The sequence below is a fragment of the Myotis nattereri genome, assembly GCF_964212035.1.
Source record: "Myotis nattereri genome assembly, chromosome: 6".
Taxonomy (NCBI): Eukaryota; Metazoa; Chordata; class Mammalia; order Chiroptera; family Vespertilionidae; genus Myotis; species Myotis nattereri.
Genome location: NC_138081.1, coordinates 10,195,533 through 10,217,069, shown reverse-complemented (window position 1 = coordinate 10,217,069; position 21,537 = coordinate 10,195,533). Strand labels below are relative to the sequence as shown.

General features: G+C 45.7%; 1 protein-coding gene across 3 annotated transcripts in view; it reads right to left on the bottom strand.

Annotated features, from left to right (window-relative positions):
• The window catches only part of CMTR1 (cap methyltransferase 1), a gene marked incomplete at its 5' end in the record, with an annotated part of 64,044 nt that extends 45,329 nt beyond the window's left edge, over nucleotides 1-18,715 (bottom strand). The window contains 2 exons of one of the 3 annotated variants that reach the window (XR_013996177.1): nucleotides 16,208-16,345; nucleotides 18,563-18,715. Coding sequence is in view for 2 of the 3 variants with exons in the window: in XM_081094476.1 (XP_080950602.1) it covers nucleotides 16,208-16,355 (148 nt within the window). Of the gene's footprint in view, nucleotides 1-16,207; nucleotides 16,356-18,562 lie in introns of those variants that run through there. The other 2 variants (XM_081094477.1, XM_081094476.1) reach the window with 2 other exon arrangements.
• Between the last annotated feature and the right edge of the window lie 2,822 nt (nucleotides 18,716-21,537).

Sequence of the window (21,537 nt, the reverse complement as noted above, 5' to 3'; positions counted from 1 at the left end):
GAATGACATACTCAATGTGCTGAATAAAAAATTCTAAACCAGCAAAACTGCCCTACAATAATGAAAGTAAAATACATTTCTAGATAAAGACAGATTTGTTGATATCAGGAAGTCATTTAGACTGAAAGGAAATAACATCAGAAAATGACTCAAATCCATGGGGAAAAAAGGAGGAGCACTAGAAATGGCAAATATGTGAGTTAATATGAAAGAACATATAAACATATTTTTTGCTCATTTCTTAACTATCTTAAAAATGTAAGATTATTATTTTACGGCAATTATTATAACATTGCATTACTGTGTGATATTACACACACACACACACACAGACACATATGTGTGGTAAAAACTTTGTGAAAAACTGTCAATGATATAAAAAACAGGAACCATTATTTCTAGGAAAGTATAGAAAGCCATCCAGTGTCATGTGCAACAATAGCCAGATACTTGGAAGGTTCAATTCTTGAGCAACTGCTGCTATAATCCGTATGTCTATCTGAGGACTAAAAGTCATTAAAGCCAGATAAAGTATGATTGTCTTGTTTTATAGTACACACTAGAGGCCCAGTGCAAGAAATTCAGGCACGGTTACGGTTCCTAGGGACTGCCGGCCGCTGCCTCCCTTCCACTGGCTGGTTGCCTGCCACCGCCCGCATGTCTAACCCCAGGTTAGTCAAACTCTCACCTGTGGGGACAATTTGCATATTAGCCTTTTATTATATAGAATATTTCTTGAATATTTTACTTAGCATACAAATTATTTTTCTGTAGGTTCATAAAAACAATCAAAAACCACTAAAAAGCAAGTTTCAAAAGTCACTTTGAGCATTAAAATAAATAACATTAGTGAGGTATAATGACCTAATGCTGCTATAACCATATACATACATACATACATTAGGGAAAAGTTTTCCTTCTTACTTACAATTGAATGTCAACCACTAATGCAGAAGAAATGATGGCATTAGAAATCCACCATTTAGTAGATATCATTAATAAAAATTGGTTCAAGCAAGAGTCATTGGATGCTAAAACTAGTTGGTAAAAGTTTGATGAGGCGCAAAACATTTACATAGTTTCAAACTGTTTGTTAATTGCAAAGGGAAAAATAGAAACTTTACAGCCTTGGCCAGGTGACTCGGTTGGAGCATCAGTTGGTTTGGTTCTCCATTAGGGCACATACCTGGGCTATGGACTGATGGATTCAATTCCTAGTCGGGGTGCCTACAGGAGGCAACAGATCAATCTCTCAATCTCTCTCTCTCTCTCTCTCTCTCTCTCTCTCTCTCTCTCTCTCTCTCTCTCCAGGAGGCAACTGATCAATATCTGTCTGTCTGTCTCTCTCTCTCTCTCTCCCTCCCTCCCTCCCTCCCTCTCTTCCTTCCTCTCTAAAAATCAATAAAGAAAAAACATATCCCTGGGTGAGGATTTAAAAAAAAAACAAAAACAGTTACTTCACAGCTGAGAAACTTGACAGACACACCCATAACAGAAATCAAAGTTACCATCACTACTGAGAGTACAAACTGACTTATGCTCCCACCTCATAAGAGGAACACAGTACCATGTCTATGTAACCTTGACAAAAGTACATAACTTCAATTTAATTAGGAGGAAACGATAGACAAATGCTGAGGAGCATTCTACAAAATAACTCTTTTAAAGTGTCAAAGTTATGAATGGCAAAGATTTAGGAAGTATTCCAGATTAAAGAAGACTAAAGAGATGTTACACAATTTGATTATGATACTGGATTGGTCCCTGGATGGACCACTTTTTCCAGTTTTGATGAGGTGTAATTAACAAAAAACTGTAAGATATTTAAGGTATATAACATGATGAATTGGTATGTGTACATTGTGAAGGGATTCCCCCTCATGAGCTAATTAACACATCTATCAACTCATGTATTTAGCTTTTTTGTGTGTGAGAACATCTAAATTCTACTCTCAGCAAATTACAATTATACAATACTAGTGGCCTGGTGCACGAAATCCGTGCACATTAAAAGGGAATTAATTAGAGGAAATATTTTGATATTGCTATTTGCCCTTTCTCTATAATAGAATTGTCAGAGATGAAAGAAAATTAGTAAAATGTATATGAAAATCTTCCTTCTGTCAGAGTCTAGGGCACGCTCTGGGACCCAGAGTCAAGTCCCTGCCCACCTGCGTGCACCTCAAAATCATGTGAGACCCAGACCTGGCTGGCCCCACCCCCATCAAGACCTGCCGGGGCAGGGGACACGGCTTGAGGTCCCCCATCAAGCCCCACCGGGTGGGGGGCGCAGCCTCAGGTCCCTGCTGATTGCTCGTTATGGGTTGTTATGGGAACCCTGCCTCCCTGTGGGCACAGCCACCTTGTGATGGTGTGATGGAGTGAGGATCAATTTGCATATTACCTCTTATTATCTAGGATAGAGTTGTTACCATGCTATAATTAGATCCTCAGACCTTATTCATTTTATAACTGACAGTTTGTACCGTTTTACTAATTAACCTCTCCCTATATCTCCCACCCCCCAGCCCCTGGCAATCACTTCTCTACTTTTTCTATGAGTTCAACTGTTTCTTGTTTCTTTTTCAGATTCCACATGAAGTATTTGCCTTTCTCTGTCTGCCTTATTTCTCGTAGCATAATGCCCTTTATATTTATCCATGTTGTTGCAAATCACAGGATTTCCTTCTTCTTTTAAGACTAAATAATAGTCATCTAAATACACACACACACACACACACACACACACACACACACACGAGGCCCAGTGCACGAATTCACACATGGGTGGGGCCTGGCCAGCCCAGCCTTGATCAGGGCAGGGCCTGTCGGGAAGAGATGGTGGAAGGTTGGCCAGCCAGCCTGCCCCAAATGGGGCCCAATCCAGGATGGGCCCGCTAAGGGGGAGGGGCCATAGGCAATTGGCCAGCGGGCCCCACCTCCAATTGGTGTTGAGGAAGTTGATCAGGGGCGGGGCCAGCCAGGGGGAGGGGCCACAGGCGGTAGCCGCTGGCCTTACTCCTGATCAGAGTTGGGGAGCCGATCAGTGGCAGAGCTGGCCTGGGGGAAGGGATGCGGGCCCATGGGGTGGTGGGGGCTGATTAGGGTGGGGTCAGCCAGGGGGAGTGGCTGTGGGCAGTGGGCCAGTCAGCTCCGCTCCCAACTGGTATTGGGGGCCCAATCAGGGGCAGGACCAGGCGTGGGGAAGGGCTGCGGGTAGTTGACTGGCCAGTCCCACCCCTGATTAGGAGGTGGGGCCAGCTGGGGGGAGGAGCTGCGGGCCGTTGGCCTGCCAGCCCTGCCCGATTGGACTGTGGGGGGCCGGCTGGGGGGGTTGGCTGCGAGCCAATGGGGTGTGGGGCCTATCGGGGGTGTGGCCAGCAATCGAGAGGGGCCACAGGTGGTTGGCTAGTTGGCCCCGCCCCTAATTGGGGTGGGAGGCCGATCTGGGTTGGGGCCAGGCAGGGGGAGGGGCTGTGGGGGGGGTGGCTGGCTGGCTGCCTCGCCCTTGATCGGCGTGGCAGAGGCCAATTGGGAGTGGGGCCAGCGGGGGGGCGGGGCCGCAGGAGGTTGCCAGCTTGCCCCACCCCCTGATTGGGCCAGTTCGCTGGCCACAGTGGGCGTAATAGCGACCGGTCGTTCTAGTCGTTACAGTATTCCGGTCACTGGCTTTTTATATACAGTAAGTCCTCGGGTTACGTCGAAGATCCATTCCTACAGCGCGACGTAATGTGGTTTTCGCCGTAAGTCGGAACCCACCTACATAAGCACCTACGTCACTCACATGGAGCAAATACACAGCAGTAATGAAGTGAAACAGTAAAAAAAAATTTAAAAGAAAGATAACAATTCCTGACCTTTACTTGTGGTAAATACATAATAAAAAATATAAGGCACATATGTACATATGTCGAATAAATAAATAAAAAACATAAAGCACGTATGTACATACATCGAAATGATGGAACATTTTTTTGTTATAAATAAATGGGAGATGGCAACGTAACCACGAAACGACGTACGTCAAGTCCGATGAAACCAGAGGACTGTCTGTATATAGATGAATTTCTTAACTTGAAAGCTATTTCAACCCAATGTAATTTTACCCAGATAAGGTCTTAGGCAAACCCACCCCAATTTGGAAATAGACTGTATCTCAAAATATTTTATTAAATTTATGCATATTCTTCCCAGCTGGTGTGGCTCAGTAGTTGAGTGTCAACCTATGAACCAGAGGTCACAGTTCAATTCCCGGTCAAGGAACATGCCTGGGTTTTGGGCTCAATCCCCAGGATGGGGTATGGAGGAGGAGGCCAATCAATGATTCTCATCACTGATGTTTCTCTCTTTCTTTCTCTCTTCCCCCGACCCATCCTTCCTCTCTGAAATCAATAATAAGATTTTTTTTTAAATTTTTAAAAATGTATGTATATTTCCATTAAAAATGGTATTAGGAAAAACCAAGATGGCGGCATAGGTAAACACCGGAGTTTGCTGCCTCGAACAACCACTTCAAAAATACAACTAAAAGACGGAACGGTCATCATCCAGAACCACAGGAAGGCTGACTGAGTGGAAGTTCTACAACTCGGCGGAAAGAGAAAAGCATACCGAGACTCAGAGGAGGCACAGTGCTGAAGTAAAATACTAAGGTGCGGAGTGCATGCGGAGTGGGCTGGCGGCTGAGGGTGTGGTTGTCGTTTTCAATCAGGAGGGAGTCTCAGGCTCTGAGCTCCAGTTCCGGCCAAGTCTCTAGGGACCCAGACTCATACAGGAGAAGCGGGACTGTCTGGCATCGCTCAGAACCCTTGGGCAGCTTTCTCTCCGTGGGGCTTGCAGCGATTACTGGGACACTGAGAAGCAGAGCCTCTGAGGGCAAGACTGAGAGCAGCGATAATTGCTAACCCCGCCCTGTTGATCCTGTGGGACCCGCCCCGCCCAAGCCCTGCAGGGAGACTTTTGCTGGATAGCCTCAGGCAAAGGCTAGATTAGCACCTCCCTAGAGATCCAGGAGCCAGGAAGCCCAGAGGTCAGAGTGGGACCATCCAGTTTGCAGCTCCGTGGAACCATAAAAGACACTCAGGGGGCAGACTCAGTGAGCACCAAAGCCCCATCGAAGCAAGTCTAGCCCCAGAGGGGTGTCTCCAGCACAGAAGTTCTCCCAATGCAGACACAGCTGATTCTCACAGCCAACTGGCCTGGAGGTCAATTCCTCACAGTGATAACTATAACAATCAAGGCTTAATTACAACAAGACTGTGCACAAAGCCCACAAGGGGGTGCACCAAGAGTGTCTACCTCAGGTAATTGGGACACTTAGCACAGAAAAGCACTCTATCGACACAGCGAAGCATAAAAAAATGCCGAGACAAAGAAACAGGACACAAACGACAGAATGGGAGGAAAGCAAACTGCTGGATATAGAGTTCAAAACCACATTTTTAAGGTCTTTAAAGAACTGTCTAGAAGCCGCCGATATATTTAATAAGGCCCTCGAAAAGACTGGTGAGACCGCCGATAAATGTAGTGAGATCCTCAAGAAATCTAATGAGACACTCGATGTTGTGATAAAGGACCAATTAGAAATTAAGCATACACTGACTGAAATAAAGAATATTATACAGACTCCCAACAGCAGACCAGAGGAGAGCAAGAATCAAGTCAAAGATTTGAAATGCGAAGATGCAAAAAACACCCAACCGGAAAAGCAAAATGAAAAAAGAATCCAAAAATACGAAGGTAGTGTAAGGAGCCTCTGGGACAGCCTCAAACGTACCAACATCCGAATTATAGGGGTGCCAGAAGAAGAGAGAGAGCAAGATATTGAAAACCTATTTGAAGAAATAATGACAGAAAGCTTCCCCTACCTGGTGAAAGAAATAGACTTCCAAGTCCAGGAAGCGCAGAGAACCCCAAACAAAAGGAATCCAAAGAGGACCACACCAAGACACATCATAATTAAAATGCCAAGACCAAAAGACAAAGAGAGAATCCTAAAAGCAGCAAGAGAAAGAAACTCAGTTACCTACAAGGGAATACCCATACGACTGTCAGCTGATTTCTCAACAGAAACTTTGCAGGCCAGAAGGGAGTGGCAAGAAATATTCAAAGTGATGAATAGCAAGAACCTACAACCAAGACTACTTTATCCAGCAAAGCTATCATTCAGAAGTGAAGGCCAGATAAAGAGCTTCACAGATAAGAAAAAGCTAAAGGAGTTCATCACCACCAAACCAGTATTATATGAAATGCTGAAAGGTATCCTTTAAGAAGAGGAAGAAGAAGAAAAAGGTAAAGATATAAATTATGAACAACAAATACACATCTATCAACAAGTGAATCTAAAAATCAAGTGAATAAATAATCTGATGAACAGTATGAACTGGTGATTGCAATAGAATCAGGGACATAGAAAGGGAATGGACTATTCTGGGGCGGGGGGGGGAGGGTGTGGGGTGAGGGAAGAGATTGGACAATAATCGTGCACCTATGGATAAGGACAGTGGGTGGGGAGTGAGGGCGGAGGGTGGGGTGGGAACCGGGTGGAGGGGAGTTATGGTGGGGAAAAAGAGTAACTAATGTAATAATCTGAATAAAGATTTAATAAAATAAATAAATAAATAAAATGAAAATAAATAAATAAAAATGGTATTAATTGCAAACAAGGAAAACTACAGAACAGGAAACGGGGGGGTTATTGAATCTGAACCCAAGGCTTGAGAAGTTATGTAATGCTCAACAGTATACACATCTCATTAATAAGTTACTATCCTTGAGAGAAGGTGAGGGGGAAGAAATTAACCAAAGAACTTAAATGCATACTAGAGGCGCAGCACACGAATTCATGCATGGGTGCTGTCCAGCCGGCCCGGCCTCAATCAGGATGGATCAGGGCTCGACCTGTCAGGAGGAGGAGATGGCGGGAGGTTGGCCGGCCGGCCGGCCCGCCCCATTATGGGTGGGTGTGGGGTGCCGATCAGGGGCCAGTGGCCTGGGGGAAGGGCCATGGGTGGTTGGCCAGTCGGCTTTTTATATACAGTAGGTCCTCTGTATCGGGGTGAGGGGGCCAATCTAGGGTAGGGCCAGCTGTGGGGGGAGGAACTGCGGGCCGATCAGGGTGGTGGGGACCCATTGGGGGCGTGGCTGGCTGGGGGGAGGGGCTGCAGGAGGTTGGCCACCAGCCCCGCCCCCTACTGGGGTAGGGGGTGTGATCAGGGGCAGGCCGGCTGGGGCGAGGGGCTTCAGGCCTATCGTGGTGGGACAGGCTCGGTTGGTGGGGGTGGGGGGGCGGGAGAGGGGGCATTTTGGCCGGCAGGCCCCACTCTTGATTGGAGTGGGAGAGTCCGATCAGGGGCAGGCCGGCAGAGGGGAGGGGCCACAAGGTTGGTCACTGGCCCCACCCCCTTATGGGGCCGTTTCGCTGGCCAAAGTGGGCGTCATAGCAACCGGTTGTTAGGTCATTATAGTCATTACAGTAGCTGCCTTTTTTATATATATAGATATGCATAACCCATGGACATAGACAATAGTGTGAAGGCAAGGGGGTGGGGGGACTCAATGGAGATAAAAAAGGGGGATATTTGTAAAACTTTCAACAATAGAGATAAATTTTTTAAAAAGAGAAAATAAATTTTTAAAAGGAATAAATTATTTTTCAGTTTATGTGTATTATTCTTTCAAACACCCATTAGTTAGAAGGATATAAATGCTTATTATTTAGACCTAAATTTTTAATAAACTGAAATGTTAGGTATTTCTTTTGGTGTAGGAGCAAGGTGAAAAAAGTTAGTGTGGCACTAAGGGTCCAAGACCCAAGAAAATTTGAGAAGCTCTGCTCTATGTATTGGAATAGATAGATCACCCAGACATTGTCAAATGAATAATAGAAAAGCGAGACCATATACATGGAATCCTACCTTCTGTGAACTGATCCATCCACTTCCCTATGAGAATACAAACTTGCTGAGGGTTGACATCTGAGAGGAGGGAAGCCTTCCCCAACACCCAGGCCTGATTCTCCCTTCCACCCTCTGGGCTCCAGCAGCCCCAGTATCACATCATCAGCACAGCACTCATCACATTGCCTGAGAGCCACTTATTTGGACAGGGTCACTGCTAAAGATCGGGAGCTGCGTCACAGTCAACTTTCTATCTCCCACACCTGGACTGAGGCTTTCAACTTAACAAAAATTAATTAAGTGCTCACTGTAGTGAATTTAAGTGACTCTCATCTTGTTGCCACCTTTGCTAAGCACCTACTGAGTGTACAGCTCTTTAAGATATTTCCTCTGGCCCTGGCCTAGTAGCTCAGTTGGTTAGACTATCATCCCCATATGTCAAGGTTGTGGGGTTTGATCCCTGGTCAGGACACATACAAAAATCAACCAGTGAATGCATAAATAAGCAGAACAACAAATCTCTCTCTTCCTTCCTCTCTCTAAAAATCAATCAATAAATAAAAATTTTAAAGTAAGTTATTTCCTTTTACACGACCTCGTACAAGTAGTCCAAGTACAAGTAATAAGAGTTCAGCCCTGAGAAGCATCATTACATTTGTTCAAACCCTAGAGTAAACAACACCAAGAGGGAACCCTAATATAAACTATGGGCTCTGAGTGAATGATGTGCCATTCGGTCGACCGCTCAACCAATCGCTATGACGTGCACTGACCACCAGGGGGCAGATACTTCTTGCTGCTGGGGTCCGGCCTATCGGGACTAGACGAGAAGGCCAGACATACCCTGGAGACCTCCCATGGCCCCTCCCTAGCCGACCAGCCCCCATCAACCCCGATCAGGACTAGACGAGATGGCCCAATTAGCCCTGATCACCCGCCAGACTGAGGGACCCCACCCATGCACAAATTCGTGCACCGGGCCTCTAGTCAATTATAACAGATGTCCATTCTGGTGAGGTATGTTGATAATGGGGAAAGCTATGCATGTGTAGAGATACCATTGTACTTTCAATTTTGCTGTGAACCTTAAACTGCTCTTAAAAAAAAAAAGTCTTTAAAAAAAATTTTTTTTTTAAGATAAAACACTAACAAAAAGTTTGAGCATGAGAATAGAATACCTATATCCTAAAAGAGAACTGGCTCCTACTAGATCAGGGGTGGGCAAACTTTTTGACTCGAGGGCCACAATGGGTTCTTAAACTGGACCAGAGGGCCGGAACAAAAGCATGGATGGAGTGTTTGTGTGAACTAATATAAATTCAAAGTAAACATCATTACATAAAAGGGTACGGGTCTTTTTTTTTTTTAGTTTTATTCATTTCAAACGGGCCGAATCCGGCCTGCAGGCCGTAGTTTGCCCACGGCTGTACTAGATCATAATATTTAGTAGCCTCCCCCTCACCACCACCCCAGTAGGCTGACATATGGAATCTGTCAGAGTCCAAAATATCGATATCCTTTAACAGATCAGACAACAAATTTGGTTCAGGACCTATTATACAAAAGGTCCATGCTACATACAACCAGGTACTATCCAAAAGTAACAATCCTACCCTAAGAGAGCCTAAAAATCTAATAGCTAAGATAAACATACATTTTTAATGATTTAACATTTTGCAAAAGAAAGAAAAAGCAGGTGAACATGTTTTTAAAAATCAGAATAAACTTAAAACCAAAATCCTGGCTCCTAAGCAGTCAGCAAAGAGGAGTTTTGGTTGAGAATGTCTGTGTATGAGAGGCACCAAATCTGCCCCTTCTCCTTAAGGTGGCTATCCAACTCCCTTAACAAGGAGCCAATTTGGTGTTGTTTTCGTGTGTGTTTGTTTCATTGATTTTAAAGGGGGGGGGGGGGGGGGGAGAAAGGGAGGGATAGAGGGAGGGAGAAATAGAAGGAGGGAGGGAGGGAAGGAGAAGGAGAAAGGGAGGGAAACATTAATTGGTTGCCTCTTGTATGTGCCCTGACTGGGGATTGAACCCACAACCTGGGTATGTGCCCTTACTGGGATGATGCTCCAACCAATTGAGCCAAACAGCCAGAGCAAGAGCCAACTTGTTTACATGGACCAATGCAGCACCACATCACAGAGTGCCAAAGTGCCACACTCAAAGAAAGACCCAGAACATTAACAGTGAGTAACCATGGAAACTGAGAAGTGAAATTTATTTTGTCTTGCACTTTTCTGCCTCTCTATGGGAGAAATAATACATTTGTTTGAAAATTAGGGTTATGCCTGGCTGGTATGGCTCAGGGGTTGAGCATCAACCCATGAACCAGGAGGTCACAGTTCAATTCCCGGTCAGAGAACATGCCCGGGTTGCTGGCTCCATCCCCAGTGGGGCGCATGTAGGAGGCAGCCAATCCATGATTCTCTCTCATCATTGATGTTTCTCTCTCTCTATCCCTCTCCCTTCCTCTCTGAAATCAATAAAAAAAAATTTAAATAAAGAAAATTAGGGTTAAAAAAAAATAAAACTGCCGAGACCGGTTTGGCTCAGTGGATAGAGCGTCAGCCTGCGGACTGAAAGGTCCCGGGTTCGATTCCGGTCGGGGGCATGTACCTGGGTTGCGGGCATATCCCCAGTGGGGGATGTGCAGGAGGCAGCTGGTCGATGTTTCGCTCTCATCGATGTTTCTAACTCTCTATCTCTCTCCCTTCCTCTCTGTAAAAAATCAATAAAATATAAAAAAAAAAAAAAATAAATAAAAAAAAAATAAAACTATTGAGAAATAAAGTACCATTCCAAGCCTTGGAAAGAGTTTGGTTCCTTTCCAGAGAAATCTTCAGAGGACATCAGACCTGAGGGAAAAGACCTCCTGAATGACTGGAGACTGAGTGTGGGCCTTCCATCTATTCTTCGCCTCTCTTCTGTAAGAGAATGCCCACATGCTACAGAACCACCCGTCCAAAGGTGCAGCTTCTCTTCACACAGCTGCTTCCCTGCCTTCCACCTGTACTACTTAGTGCAGAAAAAGGTGGGGCCACGAATGCGAGCAGCTCCCCACTCGGGCCCTATATTTTCCTTTGGGGCAGCCCAGGAATCCAGGGTCCTGACTCAACAGAAGCAATAACGTTAAATCAGTTATTATTCCTTTCACCGGTTGTCTAGGGATGCATAGGTCTATCTAGGCGAAGGTTAGGAACACCTGGCAGCCTCAAAGGAGAGTGTGCACTTGGTCCAGCTCTAGGGAGCTGCCAGGATGTCAGGTTTGCTTGTCCCATTAATGGGCATCTACCATCTAATGATAAATATCATTCCTGAGCATGCAGGGTTCCTGCCACTCTCAGATCTCAGAGAGAGCTCTTTTGTTTTCTTTGTCTTCATCACATTTTTGGACCAAATTGGCAGAAAGACCCTAATTTGGGTGGAGGTTCATCAGGCAAATCAGTGATGAGTCTGGTACAAAGATCTTTCCACTCCATTTCTCTTCCCTAGGTGTCACCTAACGTACAGCTGCCCTGTTCAGATTCTGAAAGTGGGGCTGATGGGAGCTAAAATACCATCCTACTAGATAGACATTTCTTTGTGAGGTCAAGAAGTATGATGGATGAACAGATAACCCTTATTTCTCTTTTATTTCATGTGGTATGTGAAGCCAATTCTTAGCCTGACAGGATTTAAGACAGAGTTCCCCAGATTGGTCCCAATGTCCACAGACTATTACAGCTACTACTCATTTTTACCCTGGGCCTTTGGAGCCACTCTTTTTAGATGAAAAAGAGACAATTGCCGTGGCTGCAGCAGAAACTAAAGAGGAGGTTTAGCCTCCCAAGACTGCTAAAAATTTAGCAAACACTGAACAGACACTCTTGTAATGAGGGTATAAATTAACGGGACTAATAAGTCAGTCTATTAAAATCATTAGTTTCATTAAGAATGTGCCAAAGCTGGGTGGCATCCCCATTTACCTCCCAGGAGCCCCTCTTCTAAAATCTATCGGAGAGCCCAAAACATTACTTAGAGTTTTCATTTACGATTTCTCTCTACCTGATGAAGGGCATTACTCTTAAGTCATTTTAAAGGAAGAGGCTTCCCAGCTACTGGGCAAATCTTTGATAAGGCAACAGAACAGTAGAGCAAACATGCCAAGATTAGAAATGACAGTGACAACACACAAAGAGGGGCAGATCCAAACACCAGTGGCCACGGTGAGCAGCACAAAGATACAGAAGAATAAATTATGGATTTTAATAAACATCCCATCCTGCCTAACACTGCTGTGGAATACACTCATTCCTGTTTAAAGACTCAATTTCTTCTTCATACCAGACAAATGGTAACTCATTAGAGCAATTTAAACAGGTACCGATAAAGGAAGTTTTTGATTAAGGTCATGAATCTGGACTGACAGGAAAGCAATGGTGTTTCAGGGAAAATAGCCTATTTAGGGAAGACTTAAGTCTGGTAGAGGGGAGGCACTGTTAGTGCCGTGCTGGGGAAGGACCCTGGCAGCTTCCAAGGCACATGCTGTGGGAGGGCCAAATGCACACACCTAAGGACCAGTTTCCCTGTGAGAAACAACCAAAAAGGCCCTGGCCGGTTTGCTCAGTGGATAGAGCATCGGCCTGTGGATGAAGGGTCCCAGGTTTGATTCTGGTCAAGGGCACATACCTCGGCTGCAGGCTCCTCCCCAGCCCAGGCCCTGGTCGGGGCTTGTGCAGGAGACAACCAATAGATGTATTTCTCTCATATCTATATTTGTCTCTGTCTTTCCCTCTTTCTAAAAAAACAAACATCAATGGAAAAATATCCTCAGGTGATGATTAAAAAAAATAACCGAAATGAACAAAATGACCTCCACCTGTCTCTCACTTCAAAAGGCTGTTATTTAATAGCAAATTTCCAAGAGTTTATTTAGGCTTCAAAGTACCTTTAAACTTCTCTTAAAATGTTCAAAATAATCACATGATGCCACAGTGGCCATGACAACATCCCTTTCTTCTTTACCCTGGTCAGATGATGTCAGTCTCGGACCTGGCAATACAGCTACCTTGTCAATAATGTAAAATAAACTGATTAAATTAAAAAGACCTATTAATGAGTCATCACACTGATCTAGCAGAAGCCACACAACCCGACTGGTGTGGCTCAGTGGTTGAGCATTGACCTATGAATCTGGAGGTCACAATTTGATTCCCAGTGAGGACTCATGCCCAGGCTACAGGCTGGATCCCCAATGTGGAGCATGCAGGAGGCAGCCGGTTAATGATTCTCTCTCATCACTGATGTTTCTATCTCTCTCCCTCTCTAAAATAAAAAATATGTATATTAAAAAAAAGAAGAAACAGCAGAACAAACAAGGCCCAGCAGACAGAAATAGTAACTACTGTTTTTTTTTTTGTTTTTCTAATTATACTCCCTAAAGAGCATTTTTCAATCACCCATTTGAACAGTATATGCAGGTTGAAATGGTTGGAACAAAAAGAAACACACCTGCTTTAATGCTATGACTTAATGGATATGTAGTTTCTGGTGAGACAGTAACTACCAGGGCACACTGTCCAGGGGATGGATGCCTTAGAGGAGCCAATGCAGAACAGAAATGATATAAATGCTCGTAAGTACTTAATGAAATGATCTTTTGTAGACTGGAAAGCAGGCAAAATGAAAGAGGCGAAGCATTTTAAGCTTCTTGGAAAAGATACTACTGTTGCCTTCTATCAATTTTATTCAGTAAATATTTACTGAGCATTTACTCCATGCCAAGCACAGGGTTGGGGGTGGGGGCGGGGGGGGGGGGGGGGGTCAAAGGAGCAATCTTGCTGAAGGCACTAGACTCTAGTCCTCAGAGTTTTTGTGTCGATGTGGAGCTGCCCCATCCGAAAATAAGTTGACCCAGGGAAATCTGGCATGTTTGCTTGCCTCTACCTCCTGCCTCATTTTCTGCAAATGAAAGGGACCAAATGGCCTATTGCCAGAAGCATACACAGTACTGGCCACCTCTAGACTTCCATTCTGCACACATGGCAGCAGCAGTCAATCCTGAGTCATACGGTGCTACTTGCAGAAAGGTTAAAGCTATTCGGTACAATTCAAGGGAGCCTGTGAGGGGGAGAGAGCTAATCTCAATTCACAGTCACATTTTTAAAAGCTTAAAATTTAAATCAGACTGGTTCCCTTGAAAGATCCTTAACCATATACACTTACCTTCCTCTACCTGGACATTGTGCTCTCCTTACTTCAGAGAGATGTTACTTGAGAGCAAATGTTCCCCAAGAGCCCCTTGGAACTAGATACTGCCACCACCGAAGTGTCATTTATTCCTCCAGGCATGCTCTCTCTCCTCATACCCCAGAGCCCTACCCAAGGAGACCCTCTACCTTCACCAAGCTGCTTAAAAATTGCAGGTGAGAACCAAAATTCCCTTTCCTCAATAGTCCCTAGAGCAAATGCACCAAGGTTTTTTACCTTCCTACTTAGTAAGCTGTTACATATAGCCTTTCTCACCTATCCTGGAACTCAACATGACAACGTTAAAGGCACACATATCTCCACACACAAGTTTATGAGTCTCTTATCCAGCCAGGACCACAGCCACACCAAATGCTTCATTAGCTGTGCCCACCTGCCAAGCTTCTCCTCTCTGGACCAGCTTCTCAGTACAGCTGATGAGTAACTGCCCTTCAATTAGCCTACCACTTACTAGTATGAATAAACTGAATTTTCTACCACCCTCAAAGGGTGCTTCACACCCTTACAGTTACCAATCTGTTACCAAATTTCATTTCAGTTTACCAGTGACCCAGCAGATGATCCAAAAGGCAAGACAGCTGGTTAAGTAGTGCCTCCCAAAAGGTTACGTCACCTAGTCTGGAACGGGACATTTGGAAATGGGATATTTGTAGATGTAATCAAGTTAAATGAGGTCATACTATATTAGGGTGGGCCCTGATGTCCTTAAAAGAGGGAAATTTGAACACAGAGACAGAGGCAGAGACTGGAATTATGCTCCTATAAGCCAAGGAACAGCAAGGACAGCCAGCAACTACCAGAAGATAGAAGAGGCAGAAAAGCATTCCCCACAAGAGCCTTAGGAGGGACTATGGCCTTGCTGACACCTTGATTTCGGACTTCTGGACCGTGAAGAATAAATTCCTGTTGATATAAGCCACCCGGTTTGTAATTTGTTACAGTAGTCATGGGAAATTAATATGGCTAGTAATTCTGGGTAAATGCAAATACAGCTACTTCTAATTGCTTGGTATTTGAGGCAAGCTCATAGATAAGCAGTTCTCAACCTGTGGGTCACGACCCCTTCGGGGGTTGAACGACCCTTTCACAGGGGTCGCCTAAGACCATCGGAAAACACATATATAATTACATATTGTTTTTGTGATTAATCACTATGCTTTAATTATGTTCAATTTATAACAATGAAAATACATCCTGCATATCAGATATTTACATTACGATTCGTAACAGTAGCAAAATTACAGTTATGAAGTAGCAACAAAAATAATTTTATGGTTGGGGGTCACTACAACATGAGGAACCCTATTAAAGGGTCGCGGCATTAGGAAGGTTGAGAACCACCGTCCTAGACACTTTACAATTTCTCACAGAAAGCATCTGTGTAAACTGTGAATGTCCATAACCCTAAGAAACAGGCAAAGCAAAATGTTACTTTCAGCTAAATGAGTGAAATCCTTTGAGCTTAATGTAAACAGTGAATACTGGCATGTTCCAATTCATTTGGGTATTTTGTTCACAACTGCTGAGGGAATTGAGAAAACAATGCAAAACCCTAAGGGGAATTAGGCCACAGTACTGCAGCAAGAGCCTCAGGATCATTAACAACTGTTAAAAGCACAAGATGAGCAAAGCACACCTGGTTTTACTGCCCTTTGCTTCACTGTGCTTCACAGATGTTGCGTTTTTGTTTTTTACAAATTGAAGGCAAGACGCTCTGTTTATGACTCACTATTGCGGTGATCTGAAACCAAACTCGCAGTATGTTCAAGGTATGCCTGTACTTACACCTGGTTTATGGCAGCAAAAGAGTGCCACCTGCTGAAGGACCAGCAACAAAACTACTGCACTTTGTAAAAATTCCAATTTTCTATTTAAAACAAAGTTCCCCACTCCTATTAGAAGAATGGCAGAAAGGAAGAGAGTCTACAGCCAACCTATCTCTGCAGAATTTGCCTAATTTTCCGCAAGGAGCACTGGACTGTAGTCTGCCCAATTTAGGCTCCGGGGACTCACATAACCAGATGACCAGTGGCCTCAGACCACACAGGCAAGCATACCTTTGGCTGCATGATTGATAGACGAGGGAGGTTCATCATCAGATGTAGAGCTGAGGCTCAGGGCAAGCTCTGCAACTCTTTTCTTCTGTTTCTTGATAGGGGCAGTGCACTCTGGATCATTTCTCCTCTTCATTGTTACTGCAACCATAAATCCAGACAAGACAGTCAGCTGCTCATGTCAGAGTCTCTAGGATCAGAGCAGGGATTCTAGAGTATAAATTATAAATGGGATGGGATTTGGCAACTCCAAACCACTTCCAGTGCCAGCACTTGAACAGCCTCTTCCTCAAAGAGGTCCAGTATGGATGCTAGCCAAGCTCGGGCTTTCAAAAATAGTCCTTAGTTTCACTGTAAAATGTGGTACTCACAGACTCAGAGGCCTCTGGGCCATTGATGTCAGATACCAAAAAGTCATGGGCCAACTCCACACACCACAGGGGGAAAAGCCTTGGGAAACTGTTATTCTATACTTTGATGCAACACTGGCCATGTGTAACAACAATGTATCCTGGAAATGTATTATGAAACTATTAACCAGTGACTATTAACCAATAATTTCCAAGGTGAACAGATCATCCCAGAATGATCGTTCTACCACTGTTACTATTTTACCCATATGATACACTGTTTCTTGTGTTGTTTTTGTTTTTTTTACTTCAGGATGTTTAAAAACATGAACAAAATTGGGAAAGGAATAGAAGCACCGGTTGACTTAGGACTGAGGAAATATGAGGGAGAAAGTTACTGGAACTGGATGTAGCCATAGGTTAAGACTCATGTACAAAAGTAGTAATTTTAAGAACAGAAACCCACCTCCACAGAAAAAGAAAAGAAAGAAAACAGGCAGGCACTATGCCACCATCATCCATGCCCATGAGTAGGTACATGAGGTAAGCATGAGAAAATAATAATAATAATAATAATAATAATAATAAGCCTTAGTGGGTTTGGCTCAGTGGATAGAGCCTCCCCCTGAGGACAGAAGGGTCCTGGGTTAGAGTCAGGTCAGGGGCAGGTACCACCACCTTGCAGGCTCCTCCCCCGCCCGGCCCTCCTGAGGCGCCAGCAGGAGGCAACCAATTCTCTCCCATTGATCTCTCTCTGTCTTTCCCTCTCTCTTCCACTCTCTCTAAAAAATCAATGGAAAAATATCCTCGGGTGAGGACTTTTTTAAAAAAAATGTGATGGAAGAGATTAAGAAGACCCTGACATCTTAAGAAATGAAGGAGTTAAAGAGCAACCAATACTAGAGAATACAGTGTGGTTTATACACAGCTGATTGGCCGTAACAGGACTCAGAAAAAGGACTCAACACAGAAGCCCACAGGGCTGCAATCCTTGGGGAAGAGGAGGTGCAGGGGCAAAAGAACAGACTTACAATAAAACCAAAAAAGATAACCAGTGATCCCGTCGACCTCACAAAAACCCGAAATCACATGTGTCCCTTATTTCCAGTTCAGAGATGAGCCCGTCAACCGAATGCATAACCTGATCCTTCCCAGGGAGGCAGCCTCTCTCCCGCCAGGCACAGGCAGGGGCCCTCCTGGGGTCGTAGGAAGAACAGACGACACTGAACAAACAGCAGGCAGGGCCAAGCTGAGCCACATTTCCCTTTAAACCTATCTTATATGCCCCCCTCCCGCCCCCCAAAAAAATCCATAAAAGCAAAAAATAAAAGGTCCCACTGGTCCTTAGTGCCTCTGGGGACGGAGCAGGGGAACTCCATGTGGACAGCGCTCGGGTGGGTGCAGAAACAGGCGAGCAAACAGCTGTGTGACGGAGGGTGCTGACGCTCTCTCCAATCCACCTTAGGCTGGCGCCTTCCGCAGCATCTCCTCCGCCCTCTCGCTTCTCCGCTGGAGAAGACGGCGGCCCACGACGGGAGGCCGCACAGCTTCCCGGTGCGCCGCTCCCGGGACCTACGCAGGCCCGAGGGCGCGCCGGCGGGGAACTTCCGAGGGGAAGGCCCGGCTCTACCCGCTGCCGCCCCCGGAGAGGGCTCCCAATCCCCGCTCCAGGCTGCTCCCCCTGGGCCTCGGGTTCGCTCCGCCGCCCCCGCTCACGGAGGGAAGAGACGCCCTCCCCTCTCCCCGGACCCGTGTCTCCACTGGAAGGTAACGTGAATGTGTGCGTGTGCGCGGAGACCAAGTCAGCGGCGGCTCCGCTCCGGGAGCTGGACGAGCGATGTGGGGGTGGGGGGAGGGAGGAGGGACGAGAGAAGGGGCGAGAAGGCGGCGGGGGTAGCCCGCGCGCGGGTGCGGGTGCGGGTGCGGGGCCGAGGCGGCGGTGGAGGGGAGGATGCTGAGCCCGCGCGCCCGCCCGCCCGCTGCCCCCGGGCCGCGCGCCGGCACTCACACGGAGGGGAGAGGGCGAGCTGCCAGGGAGCGGAGAGGGGGGTCAGGCCACCGCTGCCGCCGCCGCTACCGGGCCCGGCCCTGCTGCCGCCAGGACCGCCAGCTCCTCCCTCACTTTCGTTTCCCCGGCCAGTCCCGGAGCGCCGCCCCGCCGTCGCGCTCGGGTCCCGCCCTGCGGGCCGCGCCGCTTGATGACGTCACGCGGCCGCTCCCTTGCCCGGCCGGGTCCCGGCCCGGGGAAGACCTCGAGGGTTGCGGCCGCCCCGCCCCCGCCCGGCGGCCCAGGGAGCATGCGCGGGAGCCCGGCCAGGAGGGGATACGAAAGCAAAATAACCGAGCATCTTCTCTTCCGGCTCCGCCGCCGGAAAACAGATAAAAACTAAAAGGGCCGGGTGTCGTCACATCACCGCATCTCACTTCACCTTATTACATTCATTTTACAGATTAAGGAAAGTTGAACGAGGTGGCCGCTCCACTGGTTGAGGGCAGAAACCCAGGCTTCCTGTTGACGATGCATCCCCAGCATCCAGCGCACAGAACATCCTCCGCAGACGTTGAACAGAGGTCGGGAAGATGGAGGGAATACCGTCTTAGGGAATTTACCACGTGGACGCAGATGGCTTCCCCTTCCAAACCCGTCCTTCAATTTCCAGGCCAAAATGACTAAAAGTCTGCAGAACATCCCCAGTCACTTCACACCCAAAATGCAAATCCGACCTTATGTTTTCGCATAAGCCTACTCTGTTCCCAGGGAATAGCACCACCATTCATGCTGTTGGTCCAAACAGAAATCGGAGGAGGCCCCGTCTCATTTTTCAGTCTCCGATGTCTCCTTCATGGAGTTCACCTAATTACTTCTCAAATCTATCCATTCTTCTCCCACTCCGTTGCCACTACCCTCTCTCACTAGGATTTCTCCAATCATCTCCAACTCATTGTGCCTGTCTCCAGTCGGAATCTCTCTGGTGCATAAAACCAACGTGATTTTTAAAACATTTTTATTCTGATCTTGTTACAACTTGTCAATGATTAAAACCCATCAATAGCTGCCACTTCTCTGAGGATGAAGCTACTGGCGTTAAGATGGCTGCAAGCCCCTCTGATCCGACCCCTTCTGCAGCAGTGCCCTGTGCTCCTACTGGTCCCTTCCCTCTCCCTAGCCTGGTTTCGCTCAGTTTCTCCACCATGCCATGTCTATTAAGGGCTCCTTCCTCTGCCTGGATCACTCCTCCCCCTTCTTTGCTTGACTAATGTCTACTTATTAGTTTAATGTCCTCATGTCTGGAAATCTTTCCTGACCCCACAACTCTCGGCTGGGAGCTATGGAAGCACCTACCACAGTGTTGCTGCCTCATCTGCCTCAACCTCTCAGTTGTAAACTGGGTGCAGGAAAGGTTATATCTGTGTGTCTGTATTAAATCTTGAATACAGTGACTGATAGTAGGTGGGAAATAGACAATTACTGAATCTGTGGAAGTATGGAATATGAGTGAAGGTTAAGTGACATGCTCAAGGTCACAGCGAGAAAGTAGCAAATGAACATTTAAACCCAGGTCTCTGGTTCTAAAGCTGAGTGTTTCTCCCCTCTCACCAGGGTCCCGCACATGTGTTGTGCCTTGAACACCTTTGGGAATCTTATAAAGTTTATGTGTCCATTCTCCACATAATAAGTTGAAGGGCACAAAAGAAAATGCATAGGATGAGAAAGGAAATCAATTAGATTGAAACTAGAGGCCTGTTGCACGAAAAGATTCGTGCAATAGGCCTGCCCTTCCCCTGGCTGCCTGCACTGGTTTTCCTTTGGCATCAGGGAGCCAGACCTTCGCTCGGGCCAGAGCAGCTTTCAAAGCCTTCGCTGCTCCGGCCGGAGCCACCTTATGTCTTCGCTCTGCCGCTTCGCGCCTACATATTCAAATTAACCGCCATCTTTGTTGGCAGTTAATTTGTATATCTTGCTGATTAGCCAATGGGAAGCATAGCAAAGGTATGGTCAATTGCCCTGTTTGTCTATTATTAGATAGGATACAGTTAACATATCTAACATATTGTGTGATTTGTTTTTAATTTTAATGTAAAGCGTTAAATAATGAGGGAATACACTTAAAATATAGAAAAATTAAAATGTATTTTTTAATATACATGTGTGAATCCAATGAATAGTACTGTAACAACCAAACAAATATATGGGAGAAAGATAAACCTTGATTCCTACCCCACACCATATATAAAATTAACTCAAAATGGATCAAACCTAAAAATACAAAGCTCATAAAAGAAAACATAGGTGACTATAGTTAACAATACAGTATTGTGTATTTGGACATTTCTAAGAAAGTAAATCTTAAAATTCTTTATTACAAGATAAAAAATAGTAACTATATGAGGTAATGAATATTAACTAAACTTATGGTTAATCATTTCCCAATATATACATACTAGAGGCCCCGTGCACAAAATTCATGCATGGGTAGGGTCCCTAGGCCTGGCCGGCAATCAGGGCTGATGGGGTCTTCCAACTGCTGGCCAGGGCCTTCCTTCCGGCACACATCATAGGGAGCAATGGAACTCCTAGTCTCCCAGTCAAACTTTCGAGGGGACACTTTGCATATTAGCCTTTTACATATATAGATATCAAATCATTATGTTGTATACGTTAATACAATGTCAAATGTCAATTATATCTCAATAAAACAGGAAAAAAGTGAAAAAAGAGAATGTCAGAGAATAACTTTGCAGACTTGGAATAGACAAAGATTTTTTACACAGGACCCAGAAAGCATTAATCAATCAGGAGAAAAAATAAATAAAATAGACTCCATCAAAATGAAAGGCATCTGCTCATCAAAAGACACCAATAAGAAATTGAATAAGGGCCTGGCTGGCATGGCCCAGTGGTTGAGCATTGACCTATGAACCAGGAGGTCATGGTTCAATTTCTGGTCAGGGCACATGCCCAGATTGTGGGCTTGATCCCCA